The 25,929-nt window shown below is 53.1% G+C and overlaps 2 protein-coding genes across 5 annotated transcripts in view; one reads left to right on the forward strand and one right to left on the reverse strand.

The window, feature by feature from the left end:
• Positions 1 to 4,115: 4,115 nt before the first annotated feature.
• On the reverse strand, positions 4,116 to 9,476 carry LOC116406756 (transcription cofactor vestigial-like protein 4). Its single transcript, XM_031891583.1, has 5 exons — positions 9,356 to 9,476; positions 7,351 to 7,489; positions 7,025 to 7,259; positions 5,425 to 5,521; positions 4,116 to 4,510 (listed from the first exon to the last, which is right to left on the reverse strand). Exons 1-5 carry the CDS (start codon positions 9,420 to 9,422, stop codon positions 4,287 to 4,289), a joined length of 762 nt encoding a protein of 253 aa, XP_031747443.1. The 5' UTR covers positions 9,423 to 9,476; the 3' UTR covers positions 4,116 to 4,286.
• A 10,246-nt stretch (positions 9,477 to 19,722) lies between these two features.
• syn1 (synapsin I) overlaps positions 19,723 to 25,929 on the forward strand; it is a 58,542-nt gene continuing 52,335 nt past the window's right edge. For 3 of the 4 annotated variants that reach the window (XM_031890228.1, XM_031890230.1, XM_031890229.1), the window contains exon 1: positions 19,723 to 20,221. In XM_031890228.1, the coding sequence (XP_031746088.1) occupies positions 19,914 to 20,221 (308 nt within the window). In that variant the 5' untranslated portion in view covers positions 19,723 to 19,913. 4 annotated transcript variants of the gene reach the window in all.

Below are 25,929 nucleotides of genomic sequence, written 5' to 3' on the forward strand. Positions count from 1 at the left end.
CTCTATATTACTGTAACATTATTCCCCCTACTGCCCTCCCTGGTATATCTACCCTGGCAAAACTGCCCTCACCCTCTCCCCTCTATATTACTGTAACATTATTCCCCCTACTGCCCTCCCTGGTATATCTACCCCCCCCAGCAAACTGCCCTCACCCTCTCCCCTCTTATATTACTGTAAACATTATTCCCCCACTGCCCTCCCTGGTATATCTACCCCCCTGGCCAACTGCCCTCACCCTCTCCCCTCTATATTACTGTAACATTATTCCCCCTTACTGGCCCTCCCTGGTATATCTACCCCCCTGCAAACTGCCCTCACCCTCTCCCCTCTATATTACTGTAACATTATTCCCCCTACTGCCCTCCCTGGTATATCTACCCCCTGCAAACTGCCCTCACCCTCTCCCCTCTATATTACTGTAACATTATTCCCCCTACTGCCCTCCCTGGTATATCTACCCCCCTGCAAACTGCCCCTCACCCTCTCCCTCTATATTACTGTAACATTATTCCCCCTACTGCCCTCCCTGGTAATATCTACCCCCCTGCAAACTGCCCTCACCCTCTCCCCTCTATATTACTGTAACATTATTCCCCCTACCTGCCCTCCCTGGTATATCTACCCCCCTGCAAACTGCCCTCACCCTCTCCCCTCTATATTACTGTAACATTATTCCCCCTACTGCCCTCCCTGGTATATCTACCCCCCTGCAACTGCCCTCACCCTCTCCCCTCTATATTACTGTAACATTATTCCCCTATCTACCCCCTGCTGTTATACCCTGATACCCCCCCCCAGATATGATATTATTCTCATTACTTTCTACCTGCCCTCATACAGAGCTGCCCCCACCCTCCTGCACCGCTTCCCATGAACCTGCCCCCCACACACAATGCACTAGAAGAGATGGCCCCCAGTATGGGCCCCTGACTGGATATACCCACGTGTAACTGTCACACACTGAGTGCCAGGCCGGACTGCAGGGGATTCTGGGAACTGTGTATGAGGAACGCCCACTGCTCCAGCAGGAGATCTGCTTCTCTGGGGAACTCTGATTTGGCCGCCCAGGCATTGGGTCAGATCAGGCTCAGCCAATCCCTGGGCACAGGGCGTAATGGTTGGACCACACAGTGGCCTACAGAGACCAATGAGACGGCCACTACATCCATGTGCGGATACAGCCAGTAGCCAAATAAGTGTATCTCTGCCCAATTTTGGCCAACCCTTCTTCCCTGCCCATCAACATGTACATTAAAGGCTTCCATCAGAGTGCTCTAGTCCCTCCCCCTGTAAGATTCCATCAGAGTGCTCTAGTCCCTCCCCCTGTAAGCTTCCATCAGAGTGATCTAGTCCCTCCCCTGTAAACTTCCATCAGAGTGCTCTAGTCCCTCCCCTGTAAACTTCCATCAGAGTGCTCTAGTCCCTCCCCCTGTAAGCTTCCATCAGAGTGCTCTAGTCCCCCCCCTGTAAGCTTCCATCAGAGTGCTCTAGTCCCTCCCCCTGAAGGCTTCCATCAGAGTGATCTAGTCCTTCCCCCCGTAAGCTTCCATCAGAGTGCTCTAGTCCCTCCCCCGCAAGCTTCCATCAGAGTGCCCTCCCGCTTAGTTCCCTCCCCCCTGTAAGCTTCCATCAGAGTGCTCTAGTCCCTCCCCCTGTAAAGCTTCCATCAGAGTGCTCTAGTCCCTCCCCCTGTAAGCTTCCATCAGAGTGCTTCTAGTCCCTCCCCCCTGTAAGCTTCCATCAGAGTGCTCTAGTTCCCTCCCCCTGTAAGCTTCCATCAGAGTGCTCTAGTCCCCTCCCCTGTAAGTTTCCATCAGAGTGCTCTAGTCCCTCCCCCTGTAAGCTTCCATCAGAGTGCTCTAGTCCCTCCCCCTGTAAGCTTCCATCAGAGTGCTCTAGTCCCTCCCCCTGTAAGCTTCCATCAGAGTGCTCTAGTCCCTGCCCCTGTAAGCTTCCATCAGAGTGCCCTAGTCCCTCCCCCCGCAAGCTTCCATCAGAGTGCTCTAGTCCCTCCTCCTGTAAGCTTCCATCAGAGTGATTTAGTCCCTCCCCTGTAAACTTCCATCAGAGTGATCTAGTCCCTCCTCCTGTAAGCTTCCATCAGAGTGATCTAGTCCCCCCTGTAAGCTTCCATCAGAGTGTTCTAGTCCCTCCCTTGTAAGCTTCCATCAGAGTGATCTAGTCCCTCCCCTGTAAACTTCCATCAGAGTGATCTAGTCCCTCCTCCTGTAAGCTGCTATCAGAGGGCTCTAGTCCCTCCCCTGTAAGCTTCCATCAGAGTGCTCTAGTCCCTCCCCTGTAAACTTCCATCAGAGTGATCTAGTCCCTCCCCTTGTAAGCTTCCATCAGAGTGATCTAGTCCCTCCCCTGTAAACTTCCATCAGAGTGATCTAGTCCCTCCTCCTGTAAGCTGCTATCAGAGGGCTCTAGTCCCTCCCCCTGTAAGCTTCCATCAGAGTGCTCTAGTCCCTCCCCTGTAAACTTCCATCAGAGTGATCTAGTCCCTCCCCTTGTAAGCTTCCATCAGAGTGATCTAGTCCCTCCTCTGTAAACTTCCATCAGAGTGATCTAGTCCCTCCTCCTGTAAGCTGCTATCAGAGGGCTCTAGTCCCTCCCCCTGTAAGCTTCCATCAGAGTGCTCTAGTCCCTCCCCTGTAAACTTCCATCAGAGTGATCTAGTCCCCCCCTGTAAGCTTCCATCAGAGTGCTCTAGTCCCTCCCCTGTAAACTTCCATCAGAGTGATCTAGTCCCCCCTGTAAGTTTCCATCAGAGTGCTCTAGTTCCTCCCCCTGTAAGCTTTCTTCAGAGTGCTCTAGTCCCTCCCCCTGTAAGCTTCCATCAGAGTGCTCTAGTCCCTCCTCCTGTAAGCTTCCATCAGAGTGTTCTAGTCCCCCCTGTAAGCTTCCATCAGAGTGTTCTAGTCCCCCCTGTAAGTTTCCATCAGAGTGATCTAGTCCCTCCCCATGTAAACGTTCTTCAGAGTGCTCTAGTCCCTCCCCCTTTAAGCTTCCATCAGAGTGCTCTAGTCCCTCCCCCTGTAAGCTTCCATCAGAGTGATCTAGTCCCTCCCCCTGTAAGCTTTCTTCAGAGTGATCTAGTCCCTCCCCCTGTAAGCTTTCTTCAGAGTGCTCTAGTCCCTCCCCTGTAAACTTCCATCAGAGTGCTCTACTCCCTCCCCCTGTAAGCTGCTATCAGAGGGCTCTAGTCCCTCCCCCTGTAAGCTTCCATCAGAGTGCTCTAGTCCCTCACCCTGTAAGCTTCCATCAGAGTGCTCTAGTCCCTCCCCTGTAAACTTCCATCAGAGTGATCTAGTCCCCCCCTGTAAGCTTCCATCAGAGTGACTTAGTCCCCCCTGTAAACTTCCATCAGAGTGCTCTAGTCCCTCCCCCTGTAAGCTTCCATCAGAGTGCTCTAGTCCCTCCCCCTGTAAGCTTTCTTCAGAGTGCTCTAGTCCCTCCCCCTGCAAGCTTCCATCAGAGTGCTCTAGTCCCTCCCCCTGTAAGCTTCCATCAGAGTGATCTAGTCCCTCCCCCTGTAAGCTTCCATCAGAGTGCTCTAGTCCCTCCCCCTGTAAGCTTCCATCAGAGTGCTCTAATCCCTCCCCTGTAAGTTTCCCATCAGAGTGCTCTAGTCCCTCCCCCTGTAAGCTTCCATCAGAGTGCTCTAGTCCCTCCCCCTGTAAGCTTCCATCAGAGTGCTCTAGTCCCTCCCCCTGTAAGCTTCCATCAGAGTGCTCTAATCCCTCCCCCTGTAAGTTTCCATCAGAGTGCTCTAGTCCCTCCCCCTGTAAGCTTCCATCAGAGTGCTCTAGTCCCTCCCCCTGTAAGCTTCCATCAGAGTGCTCTAGTCCCTCCCCCTGTAAGCTTCCATCAGAGTGCTCTAATCCCTCCCCCTGTAAGCTTCCATCAGAGTGCTCTAGTCCTTTCCCCAGTAAGTTTCAACCAAAGGGTTCTAGCTCCTCCCCCTGTAGGCTTCCATCAGTTCTTTAGTCCCTCCCCCTTTAATCTCTGCCCCTCCCCAGTGCACACAGTCCCACCCTCCTAGTGATACCGCCCCGCCCCTATCAGAATGGGGTATTTATGTGAGATTTTTCAGCAGAGACACATGGGAGTTATTTTCTCAATTTATTCAAGAGATAAAGAATTTCCTTTTGTACAAACATTGGCCCCACAAACCCCGCCCCCCAAACCCGCAGAACAGCCCCTCCCCCCAACTCCGTCCAACCCAATAAATATATTTACACTGTACAAGTCCATTTACAGTCCTGCTGGCCAGAGAGACCCTAGACAAGCCTCCTGCCCCGGCCCTCTGGGGAGGAGGGAGAGTCGGCGGCCGCTCGGATCAACAGCCACTTGGATCCCAGAGCTTTGGAGAAATGTTCCTCTACGGAGATACTGCTGGACTGGGGCGTTGGGATTGGCCGAGGAGCAATCGGCCGCTTGTGAGCCAAGGCCAGGCTTCTCTGGAAGTGATCTTCTACATCAGGTGATGGCGTTCTGGATAGACCTGCCCAATGAGACGGGACGATTAGGGGCAAATAAAAAAATGTCATTTGTAAACAAGAGCTTGGTGGGGATGTGGTGGAGATGCTCAGGGGAGGATCATGGATCATCTGGAGATGTTTGCTGGACCATCAGTATGAGATGCTTGGGGGAGGACCATTATGAGATGCTCAGGAGATGCTTGGGGGAGGATCATGGACCATTATGAGATACTCAGGGGTGGATTATGGACCATTATGAGATGCTCAGGGGAAGATCATGGATCACCTTGAGATGTTTGGTGGAGCATCAGTATGATATGCTCAGGGGAGGATCATGGACAATTATGAGATGCTCAGGGGAGGATGATGGATCATCTCAAGATGTTTATTGGAGCATCAGTATGAAATGTTTGGGGGAGGATCATGGACCATTATGAGATGCTCAGGGGTGGATCAAGGATCACTATGAGATACTCAGGGGAAGATCATATTGACATGTTTGGTGGAGCATCAGTATGAAATGTTTGGGGGTGGACCATTATGAGATACTCAGGAGATGCTTGGGGGAGGATCATGGACCATTATGAGATGCTCAGGGGAAGATCATGGATCATCTTGAGATGTTTGGTGGAGCATCAGTATGAAATGCTCAGGGGAGGATCATGGACAATTATGAGATGCTCAGGGGAGGATCATGGATCACTATGAGATGCTCGGGGGGAAAATCATGGATCATCTCAAGATATTTGGTGGAGCATCAGTATGAAATGTTTGGGGGAGGATCATGGACCATTATGAGATACTCAGGGGAGGATCAAGGATCACTATGAGATGCTCAGGGGAGGATCAGGGGTCACTATGAGATGCTCGGGGGAGGATCACAGCTCATCCCACACACTCGGTAGGGAGGCTCCTGGGCTATAGAGAAGGAAATTACCTTTAGTCACACAGGTCCTGGAGGGATTCGCTGCTTCTGTAGGAGGTTGGGCCACTGGCTTTTGCCTGGAGACACAAGTAATGACAGATGGTCGCATCTGGAATGGGAGAAGCGGCATTAGATTGCGTGGGGCGGGGCAGTTTGGCCAAGGTGGGGGGTGATATGAGAGGGAGTAAGAGAAGACAAAGGGAAGGGGGAGCAGGAAGAACATGGATGAAGAGGAGGAAGCACTGATGGAAGGTCCATGGATACAGATAAGGATTCTGGGTAAGAATAACAGGAAGACGAGGCTCATACGTACAGGGGAGGATTCTGGGAGAAGGAGCAGGAGGCTCATACCTACAGGGGAGGATTCTGGGAGGAGGAGCAGGAGGCTCATACCTACAGCGGAGGATTCTGGGAGATGGTTTGGTCGCAGGAGGCTCATACCTACAGGGGAGGATTCTGGGAGAAGGAGCAGGAGGCTCATACCTACAGGGGAGGATTCTGGGAGGAGGAGCAGGAGGCTCATACCTACAGGGGAGGATTCTGGGAGGAGGAGCAGGAGGCTCATACCTACAGGGGAGGATTCTGGGAGAAGGAGCAGGAGGCTCATACCTACAGGGGAGGATTCTGGGAGGAGGAGCAGGAGGCTCATACCTACAGGGGAGGATTCTGGGAGAAGGAGCAGGAGGCTCATACCTACAGGGGAGGATACTGGGAGGAGGAGCAGGAGGCTCATAACTACAGGGGAGGATTCTGGGAGGAGGAGCAGGAGGCTCATACCTACAGGGGAGGATTCTGGGAGGAGGAGCAGGAGGCTCATACCTACAGGGGAGGATTCTGGGAGGAGGAGCAGGAGGCTCATACCTACAGGGGAGAATTCTGGGAGATGGTTTGGGTGCAGGAGGCTCATACCTACAGGGGAGGATTCTGGGAGGAGGAGCAGGAGGCTCATACCTACAGGGGAGGATTCTGGGAGAAGGAGCAGGAGGCTCATACCTACAGGGGAGGATACTGGGAGGAGGAGCAGGAGGCTCATAACTACAGGGGGAGGATTCTGGGAGGAGGAGCAGGAGGCTCATACCTACAGGGGAGGATTCTGGGAGGAGGAGCAGGAGGCTCATACCTACAGGGGAGGATTCTGGGAGGATGAGCAGGAGGCTCATGCCTACAGGGGAGGATTGTGGGAGGAGGAGCAGGAGGCTCATACCTACAGGGGAGGATTCTGGGAGGAGGAGCAGGAGGCTCATACCTACAGGGGAGGATTCTGGGAGGAGGAGCAGGAGGCTCATAACTACAGGGGAGGATTCTGGGAGGAGGAGCAGGAGGCTCATACCTACAGGGGAGGATTCTGGGAGGAGGAGCAGGAGGCTCATACCTACAGGGGAGGATTCTGGGAGGATGAGCAGGAGGCTCATGCCTACAGGGGAGGATTGTGGGAGGAGGAGCAGGAGGCTCATAACTACAGGGGAGGATTCTGGGAGATGGTTTGGTCACAGGAGGCTCATACCTACAGGGGAGGATTCTGGGAGATGGTTTGGTCACAGGAGGCTCATACCTACAGGGGAGGATTCTGGGAGATGGTTTGGTCGCAGGAGGCGGGGCTTTGGGGGCTTACCTGCTGCAGGAGGGCTGGCGAGGGTTGTGCTTGCTCACTGGGTTTCTGTGCCCTTTTCACCAGTGCCAGGGGCTGTTCGTCTGGGCTGGCAGCGGGCACCGGCCTCTCCATGGCAGCCTTTGTGGGCATCAGCCTTCTGAGGACCTGCTCCAAGCTGAAATGGGGGCCGCAGTTGTTCAGCAGGGGGGCTCCAGCCGGGGCCCTTACACTCACAGGAGGGGGGTTGGGCTTCACCCTGGGAATAAAAAGGCAGACTGTGAGCCCCACATTAGGGAAATGCCGGTTTCTCAGAGCATGCTGGGAATTGTAGTCAGTGCGGTATATACCTGCTGGGGGCGCTCATGGGGCACATTCTCTTGGCAATCCTTGGCGGGTCCGGGCTGAGCTTGCGTTTGATTGGATACACTGGGATCCCGTGGTTGTTCAGGGGCCGCAGCCTTTCTGGATCCCGAGAGCTGTGCTGCCCTGGAATAGAACCCGAACCCGTTAGTCTCCAACCTTGGCACAGGGGTACGGGGCAGCTGGCACAGGGGTATGGGGGTATGGGCAGCTGGCACAGGGGTATGGGGGCAGCTGGCACAGGGGTACGGGGGTATGGGGCAGCTGGCACAGGGGTATGGGGGTATGGGCAGCTGGCACAGGGGTATGGGGGCAGCTGGCACAGGGGTACGGGGGTATGGGCAGCTGGCACAGGGGTATGGGGGCAGCTGGCACAGGGGTATGGGGGTATGGGGCAGCTGGCACAGAGGTACAGGGGTATGGGGGCAGCTGGCACAGGGGTACGGGGGCAGCTGGCACAGGGGTATGGGGGTATGGGGCAGCTGGCACAGGGGTACAGGGGTATGGGGCAGCTGGCACAGGGGCATGGGGGCAACTGGCACAGGGGTACAGGGGCACAGGGGTATGGGGGCAACTGGCACAGGGGTACGGGGGCAGCTGACACAGGGGTACGGGGGCAGCTGACACAGGGGTACAGGGGCAGCTGACACAGAGTGGGCACATTACTAAGTAGGGACTCTTATCCCTGGCAATGGGGCAGCTGGCACAGGGGTACAGAGGTACAGGGGCAGCTGGTACAGGGGCAGCGTTGCAGGCAGTTATTGCCCAGCGGGCAGGCTGGCATTTCTCTGCCTACAGGGAATGCACTGATGCAGGGTGGCAACTCCCAGTTACTTTAATCCAAATAACAGATTTGCAGATGGCACAAACTGCCCCAGAGGGGGGCAAACATAACTTCCCCGGCTGCACCAATGTATTTACCCCAACTATTTCCCCCCATACCAAATACATTGATTAAGAGGAATATCTCACCCTCATAAACCCCTATGCCCCTCTCTCTGCGGGGCCCCCAGGGCCACAAACCCCTATGCCCCTCTCTCTGCGGGGCCCCCAGGGCCACAAACCCCTATGCCCCTCTCTCTGCGGGGCCCCAGGGCCACAAACCCCTATGCCCTCTCTCTGCGGGGCCCCCAGGGCCACAAACCCCTATGCCCCTCTCTCTGCGGGGCCCCCAGGGCCACAAACCCCTATGTAAGTGCCAGCAGTTAGAGGAGAGCAGTCGAGTCTGAGCCGGGAACGGAAGGAATTACGGGCTGTATTATTGCCCCCCCAGGGTAAATGTGAGCTTGTACATGTGCCTGTGTAACCCCCCCCCCCAGTACTGAAGTAGGTGCATCTATCAGTACAGGGTACCCCCCAGTACAGAGTACCCCCCCAATACAGAGGCAGGAGGTAGGTGCATCTATCAGTACAGAGTACCCCCCAGTACAGAGTACCCCCCCAATACAGAGGCAGGAGGTAGGTGCATCTATCAGTACAGAGTACCCCCCAGTACAGAGTATCCCCCCACAGTACAGAGAACCCCCCAGTACAGAGTACCCCCCCACAGTACAGAGTACCCCCCAGTACAGAGTACCCCCCAGTACAGAGTACCCCCCAGTACAGAGTACCCCCCCACAGTACAGAGTACCCCCCAGTACAGAGTACCCCCCCAGTACAGAGTACCCCCCCAGTACAGAGTACCCCCCAGTACAGAGTATCCCCCCACAGTACAGAGAACCCCCCAGTACAGAGTACCCCCCCACAGTACAGAGTACCCCCAGTACAGAGTACCCCCCAGTACAGAGTACCCCCCACAGTACAGTACCCCAGTACAGAGTACCCCCCCACAGTACAGAGTACCCCCCAGTACAGAGTACCCCCCCACAGTACAGAGTACCCCCCAGTACAGAGTACCCCCCCAGTACAGAGTACCCCCCCCCCAGTACAGAGTACCCCCCCAATACAGAGGCAGGAGGTAGGTGCACGTATCAGTAGCCGGAGGGCACTTACCTTCCAGGATGTAGACTTTAAACCCGCTGGAGATGCCCATAGAGTACTGCAGGCTGGAGACGGCCATAGTGGGTGCTGTGGGTGCTGTGGGTGCTGTGGGTGCTGTGGGTGCTGTGGGTGCGACACAGGGAGAGACACAGGGGGGAATATTACCTGAGCTGGGCTGCTGCACCTTTATATCTGCCCTGCACCCACAGCAGCCAATGGGAAGCGGCACACACCTGGAGGCTCCACCCCCTCCCCCCTTACCTGCCACTCAGGGCTTCAAAGGGGGTTTCCTGCTGCCCCTGGCTATCTCTATACTCCTGTTGTTTAACCTCTTCATCCCCAAACCTGCCCCTGGCTATCTCTATACTCCTGTGGTTTAACCTCTTCATCCCCAAACCTGCCCCTGGCTATCTCTATACTCCTGTTGTTTAACCTCTTCATCCCCAAACCTGCCCCTGGCTATCTCTATACTCCTGTTGTTTAACCTCTTCATCCCCAAACCTGCCCCTGGCTATCTCTATACTCCTGTTGTTTAACCTCTTCATCCCCAAACCTGCCCCTGGCTATCTCTATACTCCTGTGGTTTTAACCTCTTCATCCCCAAACCTGCCCCTGGCTATCTCTATACTCCTGTTGTTTAACCTCTTCATCCCCAAACCTGCCCCTGGCTATCTCTATACTCCTGTTGTTTAACCTCTTCATCCCCAAACCTGCCCCTGGCTATCTCTATACTCCTGTTGTTTAACCTCTTCATCCCCAAACCTGCCCCTGGCTATCTCTATGCACCTTTTGTGCCCAGTTTAACCTCTTCATCCCCAAACCTGCCCCTGGCATCTCTATGTGCCCAGTTTAACCTCTTCATCCCCAAACCTGCCCCTGGCATCTCTATGTGCCCAGTTTAACCTCTTCATCCCCAAACCTGCCCCTGGCTATCTCTATACTCCTGTTGTTTAACCTCTTCATCCCCAAACCTGCCCCTGGCTATCTCTATGCACCTTTTGTGCCCAGTTTAACCTCTTCATCCCCAAACCTGCCCCTGGCTATCTCTATCTGCCCAGTTTAACCTCTTCATCCCCAAACCTGCCCCTGGCTATCTCTATGCACCTTTTGTGCCCAGTTTAACCTCTTCATCCCCAAACCTGCCTCTGGCATCTCTATGTGCCCAGTTTAACCTCTTCATCCCCAAACCTGACCCTGGCTATCTCTATGCACCTTTTGTGCCCAGTTTAACCTCTTCATCCCCAAACCTGCCTCTGGCATCTCTATGTGCCCAGTTTAACCTCTTCATCCCCAAACCTGCCTCTGGCATCTCTATGTGCCCAGTTTAACCTCTTCATCTCCAAACCTGCTCCTGGCTATCTCTATGTGCCCAATGTAACCTCTTCATCCCCAAATGTGCTGGGCATGGTGCTGCAGGGTAATTCGGCAGGGTGAGTGGGGGTAACACGTTACATGTATGTGCAGCCATAAAGCATCAGGGGGGCAGCATGGGGGGTGCCCAGGTGGAACAATATAAATGCCAGCCTGTCAGTGCAACAGAAGAGCCCTGTTCACCAGAGCTTGCACTCTACAGGGTTATATCTCCATTGCTTTGTGCTGTTCCCTCACCCACCCAGAGACAGTCCAGCTGCACCCATAGGTGCCATAGGAAATGTCTTGCCCCTGTGAGTGCCCGGCTGGGAGCCCCGGCCTCCTATTGGCCAAGCCTGGGCACTTACAGGGAGTCTCGCTGTACTTACCCGTAGGGGCCCTAGGAGTGGGGGCGGGGGCTGATAATGGAAAGTGAGGGGGGGGCGGTACATTTCCTAGAAACACTGTTTCTTCTCATTCTGAGGAATTTGCTCAGGTGTCACTGGGGGGGCACAGGTGTAAATAGGTGCGGGGGGGCTTCTGACTTGTACAAGGTGGGTGCCCCCCCTTTCCTGTCCCCCTGGGAATCTCCCCTAGATCCAGACTATCCGCATTATTTATCTACTGCCAGCCTTGTGTGTCTGCGGGTATCTGAGTGTCCGCTCCCCTGAGTGTCTGCTCCCCTGAGTGTCCGCTCCCCTGAGTGTCTGCTCCTCTGAGTGCCTGCGTATATAATCTCTGCCCAGGCTAATTCGGGCAGATGTCCAAGGGGCTGCCATACAATGCCCATTATACTATAGGCGCTTATTTGGGGTCTGTACCCGGCAGTTTTATCCTGCTGTTTTCTACCCACCGCCTGGGAATATCCCTTTATTTCTCCCCCCCCCCCCCAGTAAGGGAAGGAACCCACAGGCACCCACAGGAACCATTGGATCCTTAGAATAAAGGGCAAGTAAATAAGAGGCAGAAGGGGCTGTTTGGGTGCAGAGCGCTGAGCGCACGTTGTTACATGTAGCACCTATGGGATCCAGTCGGGTGAGATGCCGCTCATTCCTCTGCGCAATCATTGGGCTCTGCAGGGACACGTTCAGCGCCGACATCTCCCATAACCAGCTGCCTGCTCCCAGGCACGGGTATCCACTACCCCTTTAGTACTGGGGGGCACCTGTAGCACCCAGCCCCACCCCCAGTGTACCCTGATATCTGTCAGTACCCAGCCCCCCCCCCGTGTACCCTGATATCTGTCAGCACCCAGCCCCCCCAGTGTACCCTGATATATGTCAGTACCCAGCCCCCCCAGTGTACCCTGATATCTGTCAGTACCCAGCCCCCCCAGTGTACCCTGATATCTGTCAGCACCCAGCCCCCCCAGTGTACCCTGATATCTGTCAGCACCCAGCCCCCCCAGTGTACCCTGATATCTGTCAGCACCCAGCCCCCCCAGTGTACCCTGATATCTGTCAGCACCCAACTGGGGCAAATTACTGGGGCACCTTATTGGGCACATTACTGGGGCAAATTACTGGGCACATTACTGGGGCACCTTATTGGGCACATTACTGGGGCAAATTACTGGGGCACCTTATTGGGCACATTACTGGGGCAAATTACTGGGGCACCTTATTGGGCACATTACTGGGGCAAATTACTGGGGCACATTACTGGGCACCTTACTGGGGCACATTACTGGGCACCTTACTGGCGTAACTTACTGCACTGGCAGCTCCAGTGGGGGGAAGGGGGAGGCGGATTTGCCTGCAGGGATTGCCCCCCTGGGACACAGGGGCTATTGGGCTGCAGAGCGGGGGGGGGGGGGGGGGGGGGCTCCATTAGAGATGCTAACGAGGCTGCTGAGTTCTCGGGCTGAATCCATTCATCCTGTGTATGAGCCATAGTAGCCCCCCCAGGCTAAGCTTTCCCATTGTCATTAGCCCTGATTTCCTTATCTGCCCCCTCCCAGCAGGCATGAGGCCAGGCACAGTGCGGATCCGCCCTCCCACCCCTCTCCCTGCCCCCCAGGCACAGATTCATTGGCCCAGCTGCCCCCCCAATATATATATTCCCCCATTGCCCTATACACAAGGGCCCCCCAGGCACAGTACTGAGCCACAGGCCCAGCTGCCCCCCCCCAATATATATATTCCCCCATTGCCCTATACACAAGGGCCCCCCAGGCACAGTACTGAGCCACAGGCCCAGCTGCCCCCCCCCCAATATATATATATTCCCCCATTGCCCTATACTCAAGGGCCCCCCAGGCACACTCATAAATATATATTCACCCCCAAATAATTGTAATAAAGGATTAGGGGGCAAAATACATCAGTGAGAAGCCCCCGGGCCCTATTTTTGCAGGGGATGGGGGGGGGGGGTCAATAATAACAATAATGAGGTTTATTTACCCTGCCCCTGCCCAGTGCTGTAAATGCCCCAGGTTGGCGCGGGTGGGTATGGGCACAGATGGGAAGTTATCTCCTTACGCAGTCAGACTGGGGGTTTTCATTCATTCTCCTGCCCCTTTGTGCGAGGGAAGTGGCGGCGGCAGGTGAGGCGCAGGGAGTTGTTCCGACAAGTAATGCCCCGCACACTCCCCCATTGTTTGCCCATTGCCCCCCCCCCCCCGCTGAGTGACGGCTTGTGCCAGGCATCTGCCACTGTTTGCACAAGAGGGCGTCTCACCCCAGGAATGTCACCCCCGGGGGCATCTGAGCAACATCACAGGGGGGAAAGTTGAAGACCTGGTTTGAGATAAGATCCATTCAGGGGCAGGATGGGGGGGGGGCTTCCTGTGTGCTGGGGGGGGGGGTGATTGAGAGCTCAGGGTGGGGGTCGTGGGACACATGATCTCACCTACAGAAAGGGAAGGGGGGGCCGAGCGCGTGTCTGCCTGGCGCTGTAACAAGCCGGGGCCTGTCTGTCTGTACCTGGCACCCATACCCACCGCGCCAGCCAGACACCGACACCCAGCGTGGTGCCCCCGGGCCCAGTGTGACTCACAGGGGCAGTAAGTGGGGCACAGGGGGGAGACTGGCACTCAGGGATTGTGCCACACACTCATACAAACCTTCTCTCTAACACTCAGTGCCAGCCGGGCACCGACACCCAGCGTGGTGCCCCCGGGGCCCAGTGTGACTCACAGGGGCAGTAAGTGGGGCACAGGGGGGAGATTGGCATTCAGGGATTGTGCCACACACTCATACAAACCTTCTCTCTAACACTCAGTGCCAGCCGGGCACCGACACCCAGCGTGGTGCCCCCGGGGCCCAGTGTGACTCACAGGGGCAGTAAGTGGGGCACAGGGGGGAGATTGGCATTCAGGGATTGTGCCACACACTCATACAAACCTTCTCTCTCACTCACACTCAGTGCCAGCCGGGCACAGACACCCAGCGTGGCGCCCCCGGGCCCAGTGTGACTCACAGGGGCAGTAAGTGGGGCACAGGGGGGAGATTGGCATTCAGGGATTGTGCCACACACTCATACAAACCTTCTCTCTCACTCACACTCAGTGCCAGCCGGGCACAGACACCCAGCGTGGTGCCCCCGGGCCCAGTGTGACTTACAGGGGCAGTAAGTGGGGCACGGGGGGGGGGACTGGCATTCAGGGATTGTGCCACACACTCATACAAACCTTCTCACTCACACTCAGTGCCAGCCGGGCACAGACACCCAGCGTGGTGCCCCCGGGCTCAGTGTGACTTACAGGGGCAGTAAGTGGGGCACAGGGGGGAGACTGGCACTCAGGGATTGTGCCACACACTCATACAAACCTTCTCTCTCACTCACACTCAGTGCCAGCCGGGCACAGACACCCAGCATGGTGCCCCCGGGCTCAGTGTGACTCACAGGGGCAGTAAGTGGGGCACAGGGGGGAGACTGGCACTCAGGGATTGTGCCACACACTCATACAAACCTTCTCTCTCACACTCAGTGCCAGCCGGGCACACCTGCCCCCCCCCCAGCAACTGCACCTCTCGCCCTAGATTCAACCAAGAAAAGCCAAATGGATTGCCAGCTCCGGGCCGATAACTGGAAAGAGGTTGCACAGTGCCACCTACAGGTACAACATGGGAACAACATGCTGCGCTAGAAATGGGGCTGCTGGGAAATCACAGAGAGTATATAGATATATAACACACAGAGTATATAGATATATAACACACACAGAGTATATAGATATATAACACACAGAGTATATAGATATATAACACACAGAGTATATAGATATATAACACACAGAGTATATAGATATATAACACACAGAGTATATAGATATATAACACACAGAGTATATAGATACATAACACACAGAGTATATAGATATATAACACACAGAGTATATAGATACATAACACACAGAGTATATAGATATATAACACACAGAGTATATAGATATATAACACACAGGGTATATAGATATATAACACACAGGGGATATAGATATATAACACACAGAGTATATAGAGATATAACACACAGAGTATATAGATATATAACACACAGAGTATATAGATATATAACACACACAGTATATAGATATATAACACACAGAGTATATAGATATATAACACACAGAGTATATAGATATATAACACACAGGGGATATAGATATATAACACACAGAGTATATAGATATATAACACACAGAGTATATAGATATATAACACACAGAGTATATAGATATATAACACACAGGGGATATAGATATATAACACACAGAGTATATAGAGATATAACACACAGGGGATATAGATATATAACACACAGAGTATATAGATATATAACACACAGAGTATATAGATATATAACACACAGGGGATATAGATATATAACACACAGAGTATATAGATATATAACACACAGAGTATATAGATATATAACACACACAGAGTATATAGATATATAACACACAGAGTATATAGATATATAACACACAGGGGATATAGATATATAACACACAGAGTATATAGATATATAACACACAGAGTATATAGATATATAACACACAGGGGATATAGATATATAACACACAGAGTATATAGATATATAACACACAGAGTATATAGATATATAACACACAGGGGATATAGATATATAACCCACAGAGAGTATATAGATATATAACACACAGAGTATATAGATATATAACCCACAGAGTATATAGATATATAACACACACAGTATATAGATATATAACAGACACAGTATATAGATATATAACACACAGAGTATATAGATATATAACACACGGGGATATAGATATATAACACACAGAGTATATAGATATATAACACACGGGGATATAGATATATAACACACAGAGTATATAGAGATATAACACACAGAGTATATAGATATATAACACACACAGTATATAGATATATAACCCACAGAGTATATAGATATATAACACACACAGTATATAGATATATAACAGACACAGTATATAGATATATAACACACAGGGGATATAGATATATAACACACAGAGTATATAGATATATAACACACAGAGTATATAGATATATAACACACAGAGTATATAGATATATAACCCACAGAGTATATAGATATATAACACACACAGTATATAGATATATAACAGACACAGTATATAGATATATAACACACACAGTATATAGATATATAACACACACAGTATATAGATATATAACACACACAGTATATAGATATATAACACACACAGTATATAGATATATAACACACACAGTATATAGATATATAACACACACAGTATATAGATATATAACACACACAGTATATAGATATATAACACACACAGTATATAGATATATAACACACAGAGTATATAGATATATAACACACGGGGATATAGATATATAACACACAGAGTATATAGATATATAACACACGGGGATATAGATATATAACACACAGAGTATATAGATATATAACACACAGAGTATATAGATATATAACACACAGAGTATATAGATATATAACACACGGGGATATAGATATATAACACACAGAGTATATAGATATATAACAGACACTTATATAGATATATAACACACACAGTATATAGATATATAACACACACAGTATATAGATATATAACACACAGAGTATATAGATATATAACACACGGGGATAGAGATATATAACACACAGAGTATATAGATATATAACACACAGAGTATATAGATATATAACACACGGGGATATAGATATATAACACACAGAGTATATAGATATATAACAGACACTTATATAGATATATAACACACACAGTATATAGATATGTAACATATACAGTATATATATATCACACCCAGGGGATACAGAGATATAACACAGTATATTTATATATATATATATATATATATATATATATATCACACTCAGGGGATACAGAGATATAACACACACAGTATATATATATCACACTCAGGGGATACAGAGATATAACACAGTATATATATATATATCACACACAGGGGATACAGAGATATAACACACACAGTATATATATATATCACACTCAGGGGATACAGAGATATAACACACACAGTATATATATATATCACACTCAGGGGATACAGAGATATAACACACACAGTATATATATATATCACACTCAGGGGATACAGAGATATAACACACACAGTATATATATATATCACACTCAGGTGATACAGAGATATAACACACACAGTATATATATATATCACACTCAGGGGATACAGAGTTATAACACAGTATATATATATATATCACACTCAGGGGATACAGAGAGATAACACAGTATATATATATATATATCACACTCAGGGGATACAGAGATAACACAGTATATATATATATATATATCACACTCAGGGGATACAGAGAGATAACACAGTATATATATATATATCACACTCAGGGGATACAGAGATATAACACAGTATATATATATATCACACTCAGGGGATACAGAGATATTACACAGTATATATATATATATCACACTCAGGGGATACAGAGATATAACACAGTATATATATATATCACACTCAGGGGATACAGAGATATAACACAGTATATATATATATCACACTCAGGGGATACAGAGATATAACACAGTATATATATATATATATATCACACTCAGGGGATACAGAGAGATAACACAGTATATATATATATATATCACACTCAGGGGATACAGAGATATAACACAGTATATATATATATATATATATATATATCACACTCAGGGGATACAGAGAGATAACACAGTATATATATATATATATCACACTCAGGGGATACAGAGATATAACACAGTATATATATATATCACACTCAGGGGATACAGAGAGATAACACAGTATATATATATATCACACTCAGGGGATACAGAGATATAACACAGTATATATATATATATATATCACACTCAGGGGATACAGAGATATAACACAGTATAAATATATATCACACTCAGGGGATACAGAGATATAACACAGTATATATATATATCACACTCAGGGGATACAGAGAGATAACACAGTATATATATATATATCACACTCAGGGGATACAGAGATAACACAGTATATATATATATATATATATATCACACTCAGGGGATACAGAGAGATAACACAGTATATATATATATATCACACTCAGGGGATACAGAGATATAACACAGTATATATATATATCACACTCAGGGGATACAGAGATATTACACAGTATATATATATATCACACTCAGGGGATACAGAGATATAACACAGTATATATATATATCACACTCAGGGGATACAGAGATATAACACAGTATATATATATATCACACTCAGGGGATACAGAGATATAACACAGTATATATATATATATATATCACACTCAGGGGATACAGAGAGATAACACAGTATATATATATATATATCACACTCAGGGGATACAGAGATATAACACAGTATATATATATATATATATATCACACTCAGGGGATACAGAGAGATAACACAGTATATATATATATATATCACACTCAGGGGATACAGAGATATAACACAGTATATATATATATATATATCACACTCAGGGGATACAGAGAGATAACACAGTATATATATATATATATCACACTCAGGGGATACAGAGAGATAACACAGTATATATATATATATATCACACTCAGGGGATACAGAGATATAACACAGTATATATATATATCTCACTCAGGGGATACAGAGAGATAACACAGTATATATATATATATCACACTCAGGGGATACAGAGAGATAACACAGTATATATATATATCACACTCAGGGGATACAGAGATATAACACAGTATATATATATCACACTCAGGGGATACAGAGAGATAACACAGTATATATATATATATATCACACTCGGGGGATACAGAGATATAACACAGTATATATATATATATATCACACTCAGGGGATACAGAGAGATAACACAGTATATATATATATATCACACTCGGGGGATACAGAGATATAACACAGTATATATATATATCACACTCAGGGGATACAGAGAGATAACACAGTATATATATATATATCACACTCGGGGGATACAGAGATATAACACAGTATATATATATATCACACTCAGGGGATACAGAGATATAACACAGTATATATATATATCACACTCAGGGGATACAGAGAGATAACACAGTATATATATATATCACACTCAGGGGATACAGAGAGATAACACAGTATATATATATATATCACACTCAGGGGATACAGAGATATAACACAGTATATATATATATATCACACTCAGGGGATACAGAGAGATAACACAGTATATATATATATATCACACTCGGGGGATACAGAGAGATAAATAGACACAATGTGAAGCCTCCCCATAAGGACAGATAATCCCGAGCATCTCTCCATCCCTGTGTAGCCCCGCCCCCTGTGGGTACCGGAACGTCCCATTGTGCGGATGAGAGAGGGGGGAGAAGGGATGCAGGTGAGTCACCAGCCCCGCCCCGGGCCCCCCCCTCTGTAGCGCTTGGTACGTTCCGCATCAGCCAAGCGATTGGGGCGCAGGACGGGCTCAGGGGCTGCGGAGGGGGAATTCCGGGCGGTACCAAGTGTCGGAGCCTGAGTGAGACCAACCGCTCGGATCCATTGCTGTGCGGTCCCTTCTCCCTGCATCGCCGGTACCGAACCCCGGGCCTATGATGAATTACCTACGGCGACGCCTGTCGGACAGTAACTTCATGGCCAACCTGCCCAATGGCTACATGAGCGATTTGCAGCGACCGGACCCGCCCGCCCCTCCCCCCCCGGGCCCCCAGGGGCCCCCACCGCCCCCCGCCGTGTCCCCCGAACCCCCCAGCTCCGGGGGCTTCTTCTCCTCCCTCTCTAACGCCGTCAAACAGACCACTGCGGCCCTCAGCGAGCAGGTATCCACCGCCACCGGGGGGGGCCCGGGGCCCAAGGGCAGCAAGCTGCTCCTAGTCATTGATGAGCCCCACACCGACTGGTAAGTACCCCATGGGGGGCAATAAGGGCCCTGTCTGGGTATCAGGGGTCACTGGGTGTCAGGGGTCACTGGGTATCTGGGGTAACTGGGTGTCAGGGGTCACTGGGTATCAGGGGTCACTGGGTATCAGGGGTAACTGGGTGTCAGGGGTCACTGGGTATCTGGGGTAACTGGGTATCAGGGGTCACTGGGTATCAGGGGTCACTGGGTATCAGGGGTCACTGGGTATCAGGGGTAACTGGGTATCAGGGGTAACTGGGTATCAGGGGTAACTGGGTGTCAGGGGTCACTGGGTATCTGGGGTAACTGGGTATCAGGGGTAACTGGGTATCAGGGGTAACTGGGTGTCAGGGGTCACTGGGTATCTGGGGTAACTGGGTATCAGGGGTAACTGGGTGTCAGGGGTCACTGGGTATAGGGGTAACTGGGTATAGGGGCCACTGGGTATCTGGGGTAACTGGGTATAGGGGTCACTGGGTATAGGGGTAACTGTGTATAGGGGCCACTGGGTATCTGGGGTAACTGGGTATCAGGGGTCACTGGGTATAGGGGTAACTGGGTATAGGGGCCACTGGGTATAGGGGTAACTGGGTTTCAGGGGCCACTGGGTATAGGGGTAACTGGGTATAGGGGTTACTGGGTATCAGGGGTAACTGGGTATCACGGGCCACTGGGTATAGGGGTAACTGGGAATCAGGGGTAACTGGGTATAGGGGTAACTGGGAATCAGGGGTAACTGGGTATCAGGGGCCACTGGGTATAGGGGTAACTGGGTATAGGGGTTACTGGGTATCAGGGGCCACTGGGTATCAGGGGCCACTGGGTATCAGGGGTAACTGGGTATAGGGGTAACTGGGTATCAGGGGTAACTGGGTATAGGGGTAACTGGGTATACGGGTTACTGGGTATCAGGGGCCACTGGGTATAGGGATAACTGGGTATAGGGGTCACTGGGTATAGGGGTAACTGGGTATAGGGGTAACTGGGTATCAGGGGTAACTGGGTATAGGGGTAACTGGGTATACGGGTTACTGGGTATCAGGGGCCACTGGGTATAGGGATAACTGGGTATAGGGGTAACTGGGTATACGGGTTACTGGGTATCAGGGGCCACTGGGTATAGGGATAACTGGGTATAGGGGTCACTGGGTATCAGGGGTAACTGGGTATAGGGGTAACTGGGTATACGGGTTACTGGGTATCAGGGGCCACTGGGTATAGGGATAACTGGGTATAGGGGTAACTGGGTATACGGGTTACTGGGTATCAGGGGCCACTGGGTATAGGGATAACTGGGTATAGGGGTCACTGGGTATCAGGGTCACTGGGTATAGGGATAACTGGGTATAGGGGTAACTGGGTATAGGGATAACTCGGTATCAGGGGCCACTGGGTATAGGGGTAACTGGGTATCAGCGGCCACTGGGTATAGGGGTAAGGGAGGATTTTGGGAGCCCCTGGGGGGAGGGGCAGGTTGTGCTGCAGTGTAAGGGCCACATTAGTCATGTGATCATGTGATTGGCATGGCTCATAATGCCAGCCTGGCACCTCCAGTGCCCATTGTGGGTACCAGTCACATGATGCACAGGTGGGAAAATCGCAACAAAGTTGCAGTAGATGCGCCTGTGCCGGGGCTGGAGCAACGCAGCAGCTGCAGAACATCTTCCCCTTGCAGTGTCTCAGTGGCAGAGCCCAGTGTACCCAGTGCCCGGGCAAACCCAGAGACAGGGCACCTATGGCATGCCAGCCGCAGGGGCTGATGGGAGTTGTAGTTATGAATCAAGAGGCTGTGGGGCTCATTTAGTATTAAAGCCACAAAATCCGTCTCCATTTTATTCATCAATTCCATAGGGAGCCCCCCCCATGGGCCCTGGCTGACCCCCCCCCAGTGCGCCCTAGTTGACCCCCCCCAGTGGGCCCTGGCTGACCCCCCCCCCCAGTGCGCCCTAGTTGACCCCCCCCAGTGGGCCCTGGCTGACCCCTCCCCCCGTGGGTTCCGGCCACTAGCGGCACAGGTTTATTTAGGGGAGAGAAAGTGCTGAGACATTTCCCAGCCGCCCCCAGCGAATCAGCTGCCGCTCACAGATTGACTCCTCCCACTCAGGCTCAGGGAACTGAGAGTCACTGGCAGGGATGGGGGGGCTGAGAGTCACTGGCAGGGATGGGGGGGCTGAGAGTCACTGGCAGGGATGGGGGGGCTGAGAGTCACTGGCAGGGATGGGGGGGGTCTATTGGGGCTGAGAGCTCAAACTGGCAGGGATGGGGGGCTGAGAGACACTGGCAGGGATGGGGGGGCTGAGAGACACTGGCAGGGATGGGGGGGCTGAGAGACACTGGCAGGGATGGGGGGGCTGAGAGACACTGGCAGGGATGGGGGGGCTGAGAGTCACTGGCAGGGATGGGGGGGCTGAGAGTCACTGGCAGGGATGGGGGGCTGAGAGTCACTGGCAGGGATGGATGGGGGCTGAGAGACACTGCAGGGATGGGGGGGCTGAGAGACACTAGGCAGGGATGGGGGGGCTGAGAGACACTGGCAGGGATGGGGGGGCTGAGAGTCACTGCAGGGATGGGGGGGCTGAGAGACACTGGCAGGGATGGGGGGGCTGAGAGACACTGGCAGGGATGGGGGGGCTGAGAGACACTGGCAGGGATGGGGGGGCTGAGAGTCACTGGCAGGGATGGGGGGGCTGGAGAGACACTGGGCAGGGATGGGGGGGCTGAGAGACACTGGCAGGGATGGGGGGGCTGAGAGACACTGGCAGGGATGGGGGGGCTGAGAGTCACTGGCAGGGATGGGGGGGCTGAGAGTCACTGGCAGGGGATGGGGGGCTGAGAGTCACTGGCAGGGATGGGGGGGGCTGAGAGTCACTGGCAGGGATGGGGGGGCTGAGAGTCACTGGCAGGGATGGGGGGGCTGAGAGTCACTGGCAGGGATGGGGGGGCTGAGAGTCACTGGCAGGGATGGGGGCTTCCATAGGTACCAGTCAGACTGGGGGGCACAATATAAAGTGCCCCCGGTGTCCCTGCAGAGGACCCTAAATGGAGCAGCCCCCCAGTTATGAGCCCCCCTGACACCCCATGTCCCCTGAGAGTTAGAACAACAGATGGAGGGACCAAATCATTTCTAGGGGTCAGGGGTCACCCCTCGCTGCCCCCCTGCCCCCTGCTGCCTCCCCCCTACTCCCTGCTGCCCCACTACTCCCTGCTGCCCCCCTACTCCCTGCTGCCCCACTACTCCCTGCTGCCCCCCTACTCCCTGCTGCCCACTACTCCCTGCTGCCCCACTACTCCCTGCCTCCCCCTACTCCCTGCTGCCCCACTACTCCCCGCTGCCCCCCTACTCCCTGCTGCCCCCCTACTCCCTGCCTGCCTCCCCTCTACTCCTGCTGCCCCCCCTACTCCCTGCTGCCCCACTACTCCCTGCTGCCCCACTACTCCCTGCTGCCCCCTACTCCCTGCTGCCCCACTACTCCCTGCTGCCCCCCTACTCCCCGCTGCCCCCCTACTCCCTGCTGCCCCCTACTCCCTGCTGCCTCCCTCTACTCCCTGCTGCCCCCCTACTCCCTGCTGCCTCCCCCTACTCCCTGCTGCCCCACTACTCCCTGCTGCCCCCCTACTCCCTGCTGCTCCCCCTACTCCCTGCTGCCCCACTACTCCCTGCTGCCCCCCTACTCCCTGCTGCCTCCCCCCTACTCCCTGCTGCCTCCCCCTACTCCCTGCTGCCTCCCCCCTACTCCCTGCTGCCTCCCCCCTACTCCCTGCTGCCCCCTACTCCCTGCTGCCTCCCCCTACTCCCTGCTGCCCCCCCCTACTCCCTGCTGCCTCCCCCCTACTCCCTGCTGCCTCCCCCCTACTCCCTGCTGCCCCCCTACTCCCTGCTGCCCCCCTACTCCCTGCTGCCCCCCTACTCCCTGCTGCCCCCCTACCCCTGCTGCCTCCCCCCTACTCCCTGCTGCCTCCCCCTACTCCCTGCTGCCTCCCCCTACTCCCTGCTGCCTCCCCCCTACTCCCTGCTGCCCCCTACTCCCTGCTGCCCCCCTACTCCCTGCTGCCCCCCTACTCCCTGCTGCCCCCCTACTCCCTGCTGGCCCCCTACTCCCTGCTGCCTCCCCCTACTCCCTGCTGCCTCCCCCCTACTCCCTGCTGCCCCCTACTCCCCTGCTGCCCCCCTACTCCCTGCTGCCCCCCCTACTCCCTGCTGCCCCCCCTACTCCCTGCTGCCCCCCCTACTCCCTGCTGCCCCCTACTCCCTGCTGCCTCCCCCTACTCCCTGCTGCCTCCCCCCCTACTCCCTGCTGCCCCCACTCCCTGCTGCCCCTACTCCCCTGCTGCCCCCCTACTCCCTGCTGCTCCCCCTACTCCCTGCTGCCTCCCCCCTGCCCCTGCTGCCCCCCCTACTCCCTGCTGCCCCCCTACTCCCTGCTGCCCCTTACTCCCTGCTGCCTCCCCTACTCCCTGCTGCCCCCCTACTCCCTGCTGCCCCCCTACTCCCTGCTGCCCCCCTACTCCCTGCTGCCCCCCTACTCCCTGCTGCCCCCCCTACTCCCTGCTGCCCCCCTACTCCCTGCTGCCCCCTACTCCCTGCTGCCCCCTACTCCCTGCTGCCTCCCCTACTCCTGCTGCCCCCCCTACTCCCTGCTGCCCCCCTACTCCCTGCTGCCCCCCTACTCCCTGCTGCCCCCCTACTCCCTGCTGCCCCCCTACTCCCTGCTGCCTCCCCCCTACTCCCTGCTGCCTCCCCCTACTCCCTGCTGCCCCCCTACTCCCTGCTGCCCCCCTACTCCCTGCTGCCCCCCTACTCCCTGCTGCCCCCCTACTCCCTGCTGCCTCCCCCCTACTCCCTGCTGCCCCCCTACTCCCTGCTGCCCCCCTACTCCCTGCTGCCCCCTCTCCCTGCTGCCCCTACTCCCTGCTGCCCCCCTACTCCCTGCTGCCCCCCCTACTCCCTGCTGCCTCCCCCCTACTCCCTGCTGCCCCCCTACTCCCTGCTCGCCCCCTACTCCCTGGCTTGCCCCCCTACTCCCCGCTGCCTCCCCCCTACTCCCCGCTGCCTCCCCCCTACTCCCCGCTGCCCCCCTACTCCCTGCTGCCTCCCCCCTACTCCCTGCTGCCTCCCCCCTACTCCCTGCTGCCCCCCTTACTCCCTGCTGCCCCCCCGCCCCTGCTGCCTCCCCCCTACTCCCTGCTCCCCCCCTACTCCCTTGCTGCCCCCCTACTCCCTGCTGCCCCCCCTACTCCCTGCTGCCTCCCCCCTACTCCCTGCTGCCCCCCTACTCCCTGCTGCCCCCTACTCCCTGCTTGCCTCCCCCTACTCCCTGCTGCCCCCCTACTCCCTGCTGCCCCCTACTCCCTGCTGCCTCCCCCCTACTCCTGCTGCCCCCCTACTCCCTGCTGCCTCCCCCCTACTCCCTGCTGCCCCCCCTACTCCCTGCTGCCCCCCTACTCCCTGCTGCCCCCCTCACTCCCTGCTGCCCCCCGCCCCCTGCTGCCTCCCCGCCCCCTGCTGCCTCCCCCTACTCCCTCCTGCCCCCCCTGCTCCCTCCTGCCCCCCCTGCTCCCTGCATCTCCCCCCGCCCCCTCCTGCCCCCTGATGCCTCCCCCCTACTCCCTGCTGCCCCCCTGCCCCCTCCTGCCCCCTGATGCCTCCCCCCTATTCCCTGCTGCCCCCCTGCTCCCTCCTGTGGGATATTGGGAGTTGGTGCGGAAAT

Source organism: Xenopus tropicalis, chromosome 8, assembly GCF_000004195.4.
Source record: "Xenopus tropicalis strain Nigerian chromosome 8, UCB_Xtro_10.0, whole genome shotgun sequence".
Taxonomy (NCBI): domain Eukaryota; kingdom Metazoa; phylum Chordata; class Amphibia; order Anura; family Pipidae; genus Xenopus; species Xenopus tropicalis.